Genomic DNA, 15,227 nt, shown 5'->3' with positions numbered 1-15,227 from the left:
AATAAAGTAAGAGAGAATAATATAGAGAAGTGTTGTTTTACTTTTTCTCTACTTTAATTATTTATTATCATTTTTTCAAAACAAGTGCTGAAAATGAAACACCTCTACTGCAGAGGAACGAAGAGAGTAGTATAATTTAATAATCATATGCATTTATGATTTTCTCATAATGGTAGATTAATTATGGATGGATATAAAACGTGATTAAATGAATTACAATAATTTGTTAATGCACTATTTAGTTGGTTTTACAAATTTTGGGAATATTAATATGATGATAACTAATAACTGAATAAATCTTATTTTTGTTGGGTATTGTCGTTGAACTCTTGCTCACCATTTTTTTAGTTTGAGTCTTTTTGTATAAAAAAATGAATATCTACGGATCAAATTTTTAAATGGTTGCAAATATATATGGGATATAACTTATATATGTAGGTGACGATTCTAATAGCACTCAATTAACTTGTTAGTACCAAACACCCCTTTCTTCTAATCTTATAAATATTCCAAAATTGTAGAGTTTAATTTGATTCCGAGGATAATAAGTAGATAGGTGCAAAGATCTAAATAATTTTATAAATAATAATCCGTGACGAAAACAGCTGAAATTTCATCTGCTTGTTGTGCGTAGGTAATTAATTAAGGTTCACTCACACCTGATCAAGAGACGTGTGGAATTATGCTGTATTTCTTGGGTTAATGCATAATATAATAATAAATTTAATATTACTTTCACAAAGTCTTAATCTCGACATTAATTTAGCGGATATATATATCTTTTTTCTCCTAATTGGGATTGCAACATTTTGTCTTGGTGTGGCGAAATTTGGTATCCGACAATTTTCTTGTTCTAGTTAATTGAAATAGTCTGGCCACGCAATAACAAAGATTTAAATTATTAATTTGAGCTCTACTAAAAGTCGTTGAATCTCCATTCTCATGTTTTTGACAAGTAAAGTTGGATCATAGCGTTTGGAGCATAGTCATGTGACTCATGTTTAGCCTCTATATGGTCGATAATCATTATTAAGGAATTATAATGACGATTTCCAAAAGGAAAATGTATCATATTTTGGATATACTTTCATATTAATTTATACTTTTGTACATTATAAATAATACTTTTCTCTTATTACAGTGATGCTCTATTTATAATTTATCTTCTAAAATCATTGTATTTTTACAGAGGGAGTACTATTTTTTTGAAATACCTGAATTTTGTTTTTTATTACTAACTGGAGTACTTTGGAACTGAGAAAGAAGTATTTATATGTCAAAGAATAATTAATGCAGTACTCCCTATTATAGTCCCATAATACGAGTATATCTATGTAATATTCTCATATCTCTATTATTTCATATATTATTGATTTAGCGTATCTTTCCTATTTCTTGATCACTAAGTTAGGTTATTATGGAGTATTATAAATAAGAGTCTTTGTTATCTTTTAATTGAATCATTGAAGAAATACAATTTATCTCTTTATCGTCTCTTACTTTACTGCAATTTACTTTTCCGCTTTTGTTCATCAGTTGCTCGACGGAATTCCTTCCGCGAATGGACCTCCTTTATCCGGCGACTTCTCACCATTATTCTCCGATACGAGTTTACTCGTATCTTCCCATGTCTAATTTTTCTTTATTAAAGACCGGTGTCTACAATTTGAATCCAATGATCCGCATTGGCCTGTACAGATTAATCCAAACAGTCCAAACGATATGTCCATAATTATAAAGTAGAATCCAGATTAATTAGCATATTGTGAAATAAAATATTGAATAAAGTATCAGTCAAATAGCGAAATAAATAACCATTCAATGCAATGATCGGATTGAATTCGTGGCATGCCATGTAACGATGCATTATCAACAGCAAAAATTTACACTTCTCAAAGATCCATTTTACGTGTGCGATCCATAAAACTAGTTTTTTTTTTCATTTATACTAAATCAAACACTGACTCATTATTTCCACTTATATTATAGTGTTATACATAAAAAAAATAGTTCTCACATTTCACTAATTTCTTTCATCCACTTTAATCCACTTCATTTCATAAAGTGAAATAATTTCTTAAAATTAATCAAAGTAAAAAAAACACCATTCCAAATACTTAACTGCATCAATCGACTGTTCCAAGACTATGTAATGCATAGTGTGACGTGCCAGTCGAAAAAATAGTCGGGATTAAGAGTGAAAATGACTTAGCCAATTTATCAGAAAAATGTTGATTTAAGCCGGTAAGGGATGAGACTCGCGACATGGTGGGTGCACATATCGATCTACGACGACTAGCAGCAACGAGCACTAATGCACCTTCATGGCTACATGATACGAGCATATCTCTAGGAATATCTCCGTATCTTTATTATTTACTTAAGTATTAATTTAGCACATCTTTCCCGTATCTTCTTAAATATGAGCATATCTCTAGGAATATCTCCATATCTTTATTATTTAGTTAAGTATTAATTTAGCATATCTTTCCCCGTATCTTCTTAAATATTTGATTGGTAGAATATTATTGTATCCACATATTATAAATATGTGTGGATCCTTCCACATTATTCAATGAAGAAATATCAAAACTCTATTTTATCTTTTACGCTTTTCCTTTTCTTGCATTGCAATTTATTGGTTTGATCGACGGACAAAGCTCCTGTGACTACCGTTTATCCCTCCGCCCATTGCTTTTGCGACGCCGAAAACTTGTTAAGAGAACTCATCTCTTAACACTGCACTACTAAAACGGTGGGGGCGTGGGGCATGAGTTGCTCTGCGGCAACTACTTCTTCAATGGTAAGGGAGATGACGACAGTGGCGGACGAGGAAAATAGAATGAAATAAAAACTAATTTTAGAAATATCTAATGGACCTCAATTATGAAATCATTATTATTTCAGAAAATTAATAGTAGAATAAAACAATTACTCCCTCCATTTCTTTAAGTGTTCCATTGTGATTTTTTTCTAATTATTTGAATTATTACATTCTTTTAATATCTAACAGTCTTAAAATTATATAATTAGTTTGTATGTATCTAATTATTGGGATAATAAAATACAAACTCTAAATATTATACAAACTTCAAATTATAATCTGGATAATTAGAAAATGTCATTAGATGACAAATAACAACAAAAATGTCAACACAGTGTCAACACAATGTCAACACAACATCAACCGTTGATACTGTATTGACATTTTGTGTTGCTATTATTTTATCATCTATTGATATTTTCAAATGATTCTAATCATAATTTATAGTCTGGGCAATATTTAGAATTTCATCTAATTACGTTACTCTAATTATTGTTTGACGACTATAAACTATTAAAGCTAAAACAGATGGACCAACAACTAAATTACGTTTTTTAAATGAAAGTGGGCACTTTGTGTATTTTAATGTTCACAAATTGGTATTTGGAATTACTACAAAATGTGGGACAAAATGAACCATCAAAATTAGTTGAGTGCTCTCATGTTTCGTTTGATTCCAACAAAATTAACCCAAAGTTGAATTGTTTGAATAATAAATGCTCAATTTGTGGCGGACAAAAATTAGGGATCACCACAATACAAGTTATAATATTTAATTTTTAGGCCTTCAACTAGCTTTTTCATTCATTAAATCACTGATCAAATTATTGAAACAAATGAACGATATAAAATTTGTCACTAAAATTGTAAGTTGACTTTTTAAAAAATTTCCAATGCTACAGCTTGTTATGATTCAACTAGATACGTTATTTATTATATTCATATATAGCAGTATGCAATTTTAAATACTATAAATTAAATTAAAATCTCTCGGTAAAGAAATCACAAACTTTTGAAAGTATGCAATTTTCTTAACACGATACAAATAGATTTTTTTGGTAGATTTTGAACACATGCACATAGCTAGCCGTGAAATACATGTGTGACTTAGTCTAAATTATAATATGAAACAATATTATTTTGACGCGCTAATTTTGAAGAATGACCTGCCATGTAAAATTTTTACCCAATCTCATAATTTATGATTTTCAAAGTTCACAAATAATACAAGAATTCGCATAGTACTTAAAACCAACCTACCTTTAAGATTTATGTATATATAGTTATTAGTTAATTCTAGAAAAAATATTGTACACCACTTGATTTGATATTTGGATGAATACATATTGCATCTGCACTAGTTTTATCACTTTGTTTGTCAACGGGGTCCATTCACTCATATAGTTACTTTCCTACGTCTTAATTTCAAGATTTTGATTATTTCAACCAAAATTTGTGAAAATAAATAGAAAACCGTAAATGAACTGACAAATCATCAAATGGATTATGCGGAAGCTTCTTTTCTTTTCTACTGCCAAACCAAAAATTTTGAAATAAAGATTTTTTGAAATATACATAATGAAACCATCAAAATGAAAAACAACCATTTATTTGTTTTAATCGGAAAGAAATAACATTTCAGACTGAATATCTTATATAGCAAGTTACATAATTATCATTATTTTTATACCTAGTTACATAGTACTAGTACTAATTATTAATTGGGCCTTTTGTCACAATTTGCTTACATTAGCAATACTTTCAGAGCATCCACAACCGTGCTCTTGCCAGCGGCACGGTTGTGGGCCCGACCCCACTTTTTCTGCCTGCTCTCTGGCAAGAGCACAACACCCACAGCTGTGCTCTTCCGCAAGGACGAGCACAATTAATTTAAAATTCAATTACACAAAAATATTTCCATAATACTAAAATTCATTAAAAAACCACAATAAATATTACAAATTACAAATAAAATAAAAAAGACATAATTAAAATCCTAAAAATTAAAAATTACATAATTAAAATCCAAAAAATTAAAAATTACATAATTAAAATACTAAAAATTAAAAATTACATAATTAAAATCTTAAAAATTAAAAATTACACAATTATTGGCTAATATTACCCGAGGAAGACTACGCATCCGGCGGCACCAACCCCAATTGATGTGAATTTTTGGGAGTGAAATTGGGGGTATTTATAGATGAAAGTGTGTATTTTTGGGGTAAATTTTTTTTTTAAAAAATTAAAAAGTGGGAAAAACGGTTATAAACGGATATAATTTTTTTGGGAAGTGAAATTTTTTATTTATTTTTTATCGGTTTTTTTAATTAAAACCGATTAAAAAAAAAATTAAACACAACGGCTATGCCGTTGACGAATGAGGGCGCGTCACGTCAGCTGCTCGCTGGCACGGCGCGGACCGCCGTGGCGACGGACGCCACCGTTGTGGATGCTCTCAGAAATCGCTTACATTTAAAATATTAATCCCTTTTCATTTTGATAGCCCATTTCTTTTGGATATTAATAAAGGCCCATATAGTTTTTGAATCACTTCAGCTTCAAACTGTTTTTAGCAACAAATTTAATACAGTACTTACTAAATTTAGATTATAGTTATATTATTTGTGTACATTGGATCAAAAAATTGATTTAATATTTAGGGTGTCACAAAATTGGTCATCGATTTTAATCAAAACTTGAATGATCTAATTAAGTAGTATGTTGGATCTATTACCTAGTACTCATATATGTGATAAAAAAAAATAAGACGAAAAAAAAACAGTCATCAATTAGCAAATCAACAAACCATTGTTGCTTTAGGTTCATTAGAGACATCAAATATAGATCCAAGAAAAATATTGCAACTCAATAATTCAAACTCACAACTAATTTTTCATAAAAGTAAAGCTTTTAATTAATATATATAGCTTTGAATTTTATAATTTGCAGAGTGAGCCCTCTTATACCACACGTATAATATAGTACTACTAATATAAATAATATCAACACGACAAGACATCTATACATATATAAAGTTCCATTGGTGTGTACTTAAACCTATTCTATTACAAATAAATAGGTATTATAGAGAATTACATATATACATATTTGAATAGGATTTAAGATACAAAAATACTCCAAGTTCTAATGCAACTCACAACCTGAACAAACATAAAAAAATAGATTGGTTTTCATACATTTGTAACATAAACAATAGGATGAAATTATATAACTATGTTTGTACAACTAAAATATGAGGTGAAAATTAAATAACTGCATTTTTATAACTAAAATATGAACTGGAAATATGAACTCTATGTACAATTGTATATTGAAAGTCATCTAGAGATATAGCCTATCTGAAATGCATAATTAAAGGTCATACATGGATTCTATTCAATTTTGATAATCATATAGCAACATGTAAAATAGCAAATAGAGAATGAGTAGGATATTAACACTAAATGGAATGCCTCATCAAAATTAATTAGTTGAGAAAGTCATCTATAACTATTGCAAATATGAAATACTTAATTATAAGTCATACAGAAATGTATGCAAGTTTGATTATGATATAGCATTAATTAAGAGGAATAACAAGAGATAATGATTAGTATATCAACAATCCACAATCAACAATCAACAATCTATAAAAAGCATGAGCTAAATTAATTTTTAAAACATCTAACCTTGAACATCACTGTGTAGATTAGATAAATAAGAGTAATACCTTTTTTTGGACAAATTATGATGTTAGTATGTAAAATCCTTCTTTAGTCTTGCAATTATTCTTGAATAGATACCCTGCAAAGGAAATCATTGGAACATTAGCATGTAAATCTGAAAAGAATATGGATGTTAACTGAAACAGTATAGTAATAGGTTTAATAGTACTTGTTGGAATAATTCTGATATGATTTTGTAATTCTTCTCTTGGTTCTTCAAATGTTTTTGTTATTAAAATCCTGCAAGTTAAATCATTTGTGGATAAGTATATTAATGTCAAGATAATATATTTTAGCTGTACATAATCTATAAACTTTGTTACCTTTTCAGAGTAATTCGTTCTTCCTCTTCTGTTATCTACTTTGTAGAGTGTAGAATCCAAAAGGCTTCAGCCATGCAGCACCTTTTGTGCCTTCTTTCTGTAATTATTGCTTCTTTTATTCTCTCTCCTTCTCCTTGCATTTCAGATGTATTTTGTACCCTTTATTCTTTCTCTTATATTTGATATATTCTGGTTTAGGTTGCAGATTTGAAGAGGTTTATAGGCGTGCATCTTCTAGGGTTTTCTTTTTGTATTTGTTGCAGCTATATTTCTCTCTCCTTTACCTTGAAAATGAGAGGCGGCTATTCTCTCATTAGATATTCTTCTATTTATTATTTGTATTCCTGCAAAATAGGGCAAATATTAATAGGGGAACACAATATGTTAGTCATTAATAGGGCTGTTAGTTGGCACAATTAATGGGATCTGTATTTAATACACAATGCATAGAAATTCACATTATTTATATTCCTATATAGCAGTTTTAATAAATAACCTATTTCAGAATTTAAGCATTATTTTTTGATTCGGTTTTGCATATTTTTTAGTTAATTGTTTATTATTATCTCAAATCTTTTATTATTTGTTATTTGAAAGGCTTCTTTACTCACCCGGCAGTGGACACTCTTATAGGCAAATCTAATGATTATATATTTTTTTTGATTTGTAAACATCTTAAAGAGTAAAATAGTTAAGAGTTAAGAGTGATCAATATATATTCAAAGAAAGAGATATGATCATTAACAATAAATCATATGACACCATATCACACCGCTTGGATTATTGCCATAAATATATAAATATAATGTAAATTCACACTTGACCAGTTATATTGCATTCAATATTTACTACGACTAGAAATCTCGATTCAATTTTTTTAATCAATGCATAATTTAGAAGACCTGAATCAGATTCGCAATTGTGTCTAGAGAGAACATATGTGATGAATTATGATGAGGACTAAACTCTAAAACTGTACAAGAAGAGCTGATAAAAGGAAAAATATTTAGCCCTTAAATCTAAAAATAAAAAAAAGGGCTGACCTAAATGAGTAAATTCAATGATGGACCACACAAAACAACTACCCCCAACCTTTGAAAAAAAAAAATTTGAGGAGTTTGACTATGTACGCCCGAACTCAACATTACTATCAAATCTCAAAAACCGAAATTAAGTAAATTAAAAAAAACTGTTAAAATCATTTCTCAGTAATTCCACAACGAGAAGAGTCCGGAAACCCCACCGTCGTCAGCGACGGCGCCGCTCCACGGCGGCGGATCCAGCCACCCTTCGATCGCGGCGTCGTCATCTACGTAAACAAAGTCGCTCCTCATCTCCACCGTGTCGAAGCACGATCCCAAGCTCGGCAGCTCCACGATCTCGCTCAGCTCCTCCGACGCCGCGGACAAATCAATCGACGACGACGGAGACGATACGATTTCGAATTTTTCCATCGCGGCGGCCTTGGCGGCGGCGGCCTGAACGTCGCGGGGGCTGAGGGAGGCCGGGCGGGGCAGCGCCAACGTAAGCTCGGGGAAATTGAGGGTGGCGGAGGCGCCCTTGATGCTCAGTGCGGCGACGTCGTGCGCACGCGCCGCCATCTCCGGCGTGGGGAAGGTGCCGAGCCAGATCCTCGATTTCTTCCGCGGCTCCCTGATTTCCGACACCCATTTCCCCCAACTCCGCATCCGCACGCCTCTGTAGACGGGATGCTTGCCGCCGGTGGTGGTGGTGGCTTCTCGAATCCGCTTGATCTTCGGCTCCTCCGCCTCCGAGAGTGCTGGCGTGGAAGGCGGGAATGGATATAATGAGCAAGTCTCCGACGCTGTGTGTTTTGCAGCGGCCATGATTTTTAAGGTGCTATTTTTAGTAATCTGCTGTTTTTTTTAGTCAGTGTGTGTGCAATTCACATTTCCAAGTTAGGAAGTGTAATTTCCAAGTTAGGAAATGTAGTTTCTAGAAATGAGATTTCAAGAAGGGTTTTGATTTGAGGAGAGAAAATGGAAGGAATAAATATGTACACAAGTATATAATGGTATATATAGCTAGGGTAATGCCCTTAGCAAATAAAGGAGTGATATTATTACTCCCTCCGTCCCTCTGTATTACAGGCGTTTCTTTTCGGCACTGGATTTAAGAAAAGTTGTGTTAAATGAGTTAAGTAATGAATAATAAAGTAGGAAAAGAAAAAAGGTAGAGAGATGAAGAGAGAATAAAGTAAGAGGGAAGAAAAGTTGTTGTTTTTTCCCAAAAAAGGAAATGACTCAGCTACAGTGGGACAATCCAAAACGGAATACGACTCAGCTACAGAGGGACGAATGGAGTATTACATACCAAAATAGGAGAACATGTAAAAAAAAACTAGTTTATTAGCATAAATATTTCATTTGGTCTATAAACACCTCACATCGATTGCTATCACAACCGATGTAAAATATTGAGTCTGTAACACTTTGACCCCCCTGCCCCCGAAGGGCCAGCGTTTTTATTGGTCATAGCTAGTTTTTTTTCAGACCACCACTCCTAGTTATCGTTGGTCATAACTAGCTTTTTGTTGGAAAAACAACTCCACGGGCCACCTCTCTACGTTGGCTTCCAAATGTACTCCTTAGGCACAATTCTATTCCACAGGCTATTACTATGAGTCGTTTAGGCTCTCGATGAAAGCATTGATATTACAAACCATATAGGATATCTCATTCTAAAAAACTAGCATGTTAGGAGAGTCCATTTAGTTAGTAAACACAACAGAAATTGATCATATGTGTCCATAACAAACATGCATCCCCATGTATCATATTTATTTTTATTTTTTTTATGTTTTTGGTTTCACTATCAGTTGGCAATGAGTCTAAGAGAGAGGGGTCCATGGAAGAAATGGGTCATTCTGCTAGTGCTAGATGACCCTGTTGAACAGTGGGTCCCATTCTATAACACACCACGCAACCCTTTTGATATGTTTTTCAAATTTCACCTATCTTCGCACTGTGCATTTATCCCCTTATCATAATCAAACATGTGTTGTATATACATGATTTATCATCTACCAGAGATCTTTATGATACACTCCCATTTTCTCTCTCATGCATGGCCTTCACGTCCACATGACAAAAATACTAGAATCTAGACTCAATTCGTTTTTATAGGATGAATTTCGGTGGACAGATGAAAGAAAATGAAGATATAGAACTATTTCTTGTGGATGGATAAAGTACTAACGTATGAAGCGATATAGTAAGTTAATCATCAAGATTCACAAAAATATTGGCAATGCATATAAAGATTCTAGTATACTCAATTCATATTTTATAGGATGATTTCGGTGGACAGATGAAAATGAAGGTATAAAACTATTTCTTGTGGATGGATAAATTACTAATGTATGAAGCGATATAGTCAGTTAATCATCAAGATTCACAAAAATATTGGCAACGTATATAAAAATAGAATTACCATATCGATTCTTTATTGGACGTCGAAAGAGCGTGACAAAAGGAAAAACAACACAAGTTTTTATTTATCAAAATTCAATTGCAAAATCTTGCAAATGATCGAGTACGAGAAGTAAATTTAATTAATAAGCAATACATATTGCATCGTAAAATTGTTGGATTTGGATAAATAGGTTGGTAAATTTTCATCTAAATAATTGATGAGAGCGATAGGTGAAAAATGCTAAAATACAAAAGATATCGGAACTATTTTGTAGAAATTTAAGACACTTGTCATTTTATGGTTTTGTGTGAGTATCCCATATCTTTTTGTGGGCTTGATGAAAGATTTCCTCAAAGTTTTGTTGGTGGGATTACATTTATTTTAGGGTTTATGTGTAAGCATACAAATACCAACATTAATAACTCCAAAGTTTCAAGGATTTATTATATTAAAGACAAATCAAAACTCGGGAAATATCAATTTCATGGAAATATTATCTATAACGTGTGATATTTTATATATTGTGGACGACATTTGAGTTGGTCCCAATAATATCAAATATGACAAGTAAAGATTTCTGCAAATGGGTCCATTTCCATGGAGGGGCAAAAATATAAGTGTCCAAAATAGTGAAAGAACGTTGGATATTTATTGTTCAATAAATTTTCAGTTTTAAAGACTGAAAACATCACACCATTTCCATACCATATATTTAGACCTCAAATTTGATTTTTGGGGGGGGGGGGGGGGGGGGGGGGCATGGGGGTAGGGGTCGGGTTGGTATAGCATATGCATTGATCTTGAGCTCTTAGGAAGCCTCTAATGCTTATATCTCCATTGGTGCACCCCATTTTACATTTGACACAAAATGTCAAAATAGTCTCACAAAACTAGTTAGCTACAAATTTTATAATGAGTTTCAGTATTAGGATTTTCAAGCCCTAACAGATTGGACCTTGTCATGATAGGATAAGTCTTCATTTTTACATTTTTTACGAACATTTTGCTCGGGTTGTACTTCGGTAAGGTATTATACAATCCATGTATGATTTTTTAGAAAATCAGGTGACAAAGTACATGGTACCATGTACTTTGTAACCCTATTTCCTTCCTTGATGAAGTCTCTTTGGCTTTGAGAGAACTATGCATGAGCATCATATTTGCCTTGATGAAAACCTTCTAGCAAAAGTCATGTAGTTCCATTTTTATCCTATTTTTTCTTTGATTTTAATGGTATTGATTCTTGATCAATGGATTTTATTTATACTATCCCCACCTATTTACATCCAATTGTAATTACAATGTCATCACATTGTTATTTTATTCCAACCATTTACATCAAATTCAAACTTTAAAAATATATATATTCAAATGCTTTTTATACATTTTAAATTACACCTATATATTTTATTTAAATTATATATTAACACCACAACACTTTATCAATATTTTTTAGTAATATAAATGAAGCCAATTAAATTCGATAAATGAAGTAATTTCATTAAAAGACACAATTTATTGAATTAAACAAATTAATTCATCACCATTTGTTTATTTCTTTAGTTTCTTAATAAGGTTAAATAATAGTAATTAACTAAAATCCTCATTTGATTAAATTGGGTCAATTAATCAAACAAATCGAATTAATTCAACAAAAATTCATCTATATTTATATAAATTAGATTAATAAAATTAGACTAATTTTTAAACAGCCCACTAATTATATACAAACCCACAACTAATAAGAATTAATTAAACAGTCCAGTACAAATTATACCAGTACCCAAACCAACCAACTATAATTAAGGATTCATTAGCTAGATACTATCGCGACTTATCATCTTGCTTCAAAATAAAAGCTTATTATACAAATTTTTGGATATTAGGCCACCCGTAACGCGTCTCACGGGTGGCTCGTATCTCGTCCCGCCGAGACGAGACGGCGGCGAGACGCGTTGCAGCGCCCCATCTCGTCCCGGTCTCGCCGAGACGCCGGTCCCACCGAGACACCTCGCGGGCTATCTCGCCACGCGCTTGCTCGACGTGGCGCGCTCCAGCGCCATGCGTGACGCCCACTCGTCGGCCCGCGAGTGGGCTTCGTCACGCTGACACAATAAATCATTTTTTAAAAAAAATTTGAATTTAATTAAAATAAATAAATAATCGAAAACAGTAATATTACCGTTTTTCGACCGTTTTCCTTTTTTTAATTTTTTAATTTTTTACTCTATAAATACTCTATTTCATCTTCATTTCACACACAAATACACATCAAATTCTCCAAATCATCTCCATTTCCTCTCCAATTTTCATCTAACCTCTCATCACAAAATGTCCAGCGACAGAAACTCTGGCGGTGGCGACTCCGGCGGGTTTGACATCAACGCGTTTGGCGACTGGGGGGGCATGTACAACGTGTTGGGTGATTCCGGTTCGTCTACGCCGGGCACCCAGGGCTCGTCGACGCCGGGGGTACCAACCACCCCATTTTGATGTGGATGCATACGCTCGTCCCTCCGCCCCGAGGTATTTGCAGGGATTATCCCAAATTTGGGAGGATTATCCGGATGAACCCCATCCGGAAGGAGGACGAGGCGGTGGAAGCTCCAGGGCATTCGACGCCGTGGAGGAAGAGGCGGAGGACACGATGTAGGCCGACATCCGTACAGCCGCAAGGACACGATGGCGATGTACAACGCCTGGATCAGCGTCTCGTATGATCCCATCGTCGGGAATCAACAATCCCGGAAGTACTTCTGGGAAAAGGTCACCAAGGCCTACAACGAGATCAAGCCAAAAGGGTCCCGCCGCCGCACATTGAAGATGCTTCGCGCTCACTTTGACCGAGTCGACAGGGAGGTCAAAAAATTCTGCGACATCTACAAGAACGAAGCGACTCATTACCAAAGCGGAGCCAAGGGAGCCGACATTCTGAGACCGGCTTTGCGAGTCTACTTCGAGGATACCGGCAAAGAATTCAGACATGTCGATGTCTGGGAGGCCGTCAAAGACGAGGAAAGGTGGGCCGGCAGTGTGCGGTCCAGCTCGGGCTCAACCTCGAAGCGCACGAAGTACACGACAGGTGGCCAATACTCTTCTAGTGGGGGCGGTTCGGGCAGCGCCGCACAAGAGGCTGCCTCGCAGGAGGTTAAGGGCACGACAGACGATGTCGGGGGTCCTCCCGTGGGCGCCATCGGCCGCAAGGGACTAAGGCGGCGAAGGCGGCTAGAGGGAGGAGAGGTTGAGGCGAATCAAGCTAGGCGGGCTCGGGCTCGAACACCCTATTGTCCATGTACTTGACCGCCACGATAGCGGACACTTCCCGCATGACGCCTCCACAATACCAAGTCCATCTTGCCGGAATTGAGTATATGGCAAGACAAATTGGTATTCTGCCTCCAGGTAGCTTGAGTGCCCCGCCACCGCCTTCGGGAGATGGTTCTCCGGTGGAGTAGTTTTTTAATTTCTATAAAATTATATTTTAGATTATATTTTTTTATTTATTTTGCCACGAATTTAATTATATACTCCCTCCGTCACGAGCTACTCGCTCATTTCCTTTTCGGCACGGAGATTAAGGAATGAGTGTATAGGAAAGTCAAAAATGACGGCTATAGGTGAAAATTTTTACTAAAAATGGAAAGAGTGCAAGTAACTTGGGACGCCCAAAAAGGAAATACGTGCGAGTAGTGCGGGACGGAGGGAGTATATTTTTTAGGATTTTAAGTTGTATTTTTATTTTATTTAATAAAGTGTGTTTTTTATTAATTGAATTTGTTGGAAAAAATAAAAAAATGAAATTGAATGAATAGTAAGTTAAGAGATGGTTAAGAGACAGATAAGAGATGGAGGGTTGCAGGTTTTGTCTCTTAGTTAAGAGATGGAGTGAAAAGTACAGTGAGGCCCATGAATAGTTAAGGGATGGGACGGTTAAGAGACGGATAAGAGATAGCGTTGCGGATGGCCTTATATACCACCTTTAAAAAAATTCATTTTTTTTTCACAAATTTTTGCATGTTGAAATGATGAATCGAAACATCACACAAAGAATACTCACTTTGAAGATATCAAACAAACGGAAAGAGGAAGAAAAACAGAGGAAAAACTGAGAGAAATTTTATTGATTCAATCTGAAAAACTTGAAGCTTACAAAGTGTTTGCTCCATTCTATTTGTACTCTATGAGCTACGCTTCTAATGAGCTAAGAAAAATATCTCAATTGAAAGCTAACTTCCTAACTAACTTTCCAGCTGTGTAACTAACTCTAACGGTCACCAACGGCTCTCTTCCAACGGTCTTCTTCATTTCTCAGCTTCTCAACCAAAATCCACAACTTCAACACCCCCTCTCAAGATGAACAATATAAGCTATGAAAGTTCATTTTGTTGAGAATGTTTTCAAAAGCTGAAGCTCCTAAAGGCTTAGTGAAAATGTCAGCTAATTGCTGATCATTTCGTATAGGCATGGGTTTGATTATCCCTTCCAAATATATCTCTCTCACAATATAACAATCAATCTTAATATGTTTCGTGCGCTCATGAAACACTGGGTTAGAACTAATATGGACAACCACTTGATTGTCACAGAACAAAGGAACTGCTTTCTCAACTTTAATGCCAAAGTCTTCCAACAAAGCTCTTGCACATACTACTTCACAAGTGGCATGTGCCATAGCCCTATACTCGACCTCTGCTGATGATCTTGAGACAGTGTGTTGTTTCTTCGCTTTCCAAGAGACCAAGGAGGAGCCAAGAAAAAGGCAATAGCTTGTCTTAGATCTCCTTGTATCAGGGCATGCAGCCCAGTCTGCATCTGAAAAAATGCTAAGTGTAGAATACTGTCACTCGAGTAGAATAGACCATGTCCTGGAGTTCCTTTCAAGTATTTGAGTATCTTTTCAGTAGCCTCCCAATGTTC

At 34.5% G+C, this 15,227-nt stretch overlaps 1 protein-coding gene and 1 long non-coding RNA gene across 2 annotated transcripts; both read right to left on the bottom strand.

Annotated features, from left to right (window-relative positions):
- Nucleotides 1-5,824: 5,824 nt before the first annotated feature.
- On the bottom strand, nt 5,825-6,614 carry LOC121782129. The gene is made up of 2 exons (XR_006046253.1): nt 6,558-6,614; nt 5,825-5,988 (listed from the first exon to the last, which is right to left on the bottom strand). It is a non-coding gene; the product is annotated as an uncharacterized LOC121782129 (long non-coding RNA).
- A 5-nt stretch (nt 6,615-6,619) lies between these two features.
- LOC121782112 (ethylene-responsive transcription factor TINY-like) lies at nt 6,620-8,906 on the bottom strand. Its single transcript, XM_042179827.1, has 4 exons — nt 8,119-8,906; nt 6,876-7,219; nt 6,722-6,792; nt 6,620-6,631 (listed from the first exon to the last, which is right to left on the bottom strand). Exons 1-2 carry the CDS (start codon nt 8,720-8,722, stop codon nt 7,110-7,112), a joined length of 714 nt encoding a protein of 237 aa, XP_042035761.1. The 5' UTR covers nt 8,723-8,906; the 3' UTR covers nt 6,620-6,631; nt 6,722-6,792; nt 6,876-7,109.
- Nucleotides 8,907-15,227: the final 6,321 nt, after the last annotated feature.

The sequence above is a fragment of the Salvia splendens genome, chromosome 20 (assembly GCF_004379255.2).
Source record: "Salvia splendens isolate huo1 chromosome 20, SspV2, whole genome shotgun sequence".
NCBI classification, from domain to species: domain Eukaryota; kingdom Viridiplantae; phylum Streptophyta; class Magnoliopsida; order Lamiales; family Lamiaceae; genus Salvia; species Salvia splendens.
This window is presented reverse-complemented; position numbering and strand designations above follow the sequence as displayed.

Bases quoted from the DNA above. Each gene is read 5' to 3' on its own strand.
- LOC121782112 (XM_042179827.1), bottom strand. From the start codon at position 8,722: ATGGCCGCTGCAAAACACACAGCGTCGGAGACTTGCTCATTATATCCA. The intron at 7,220-8,118 runs GTGGGGTTTCCG...CCTATTTTGCAG, and splicing joins CGGCGCCGTCGCTGACGACG to GAATACAAATAATAAATAGA.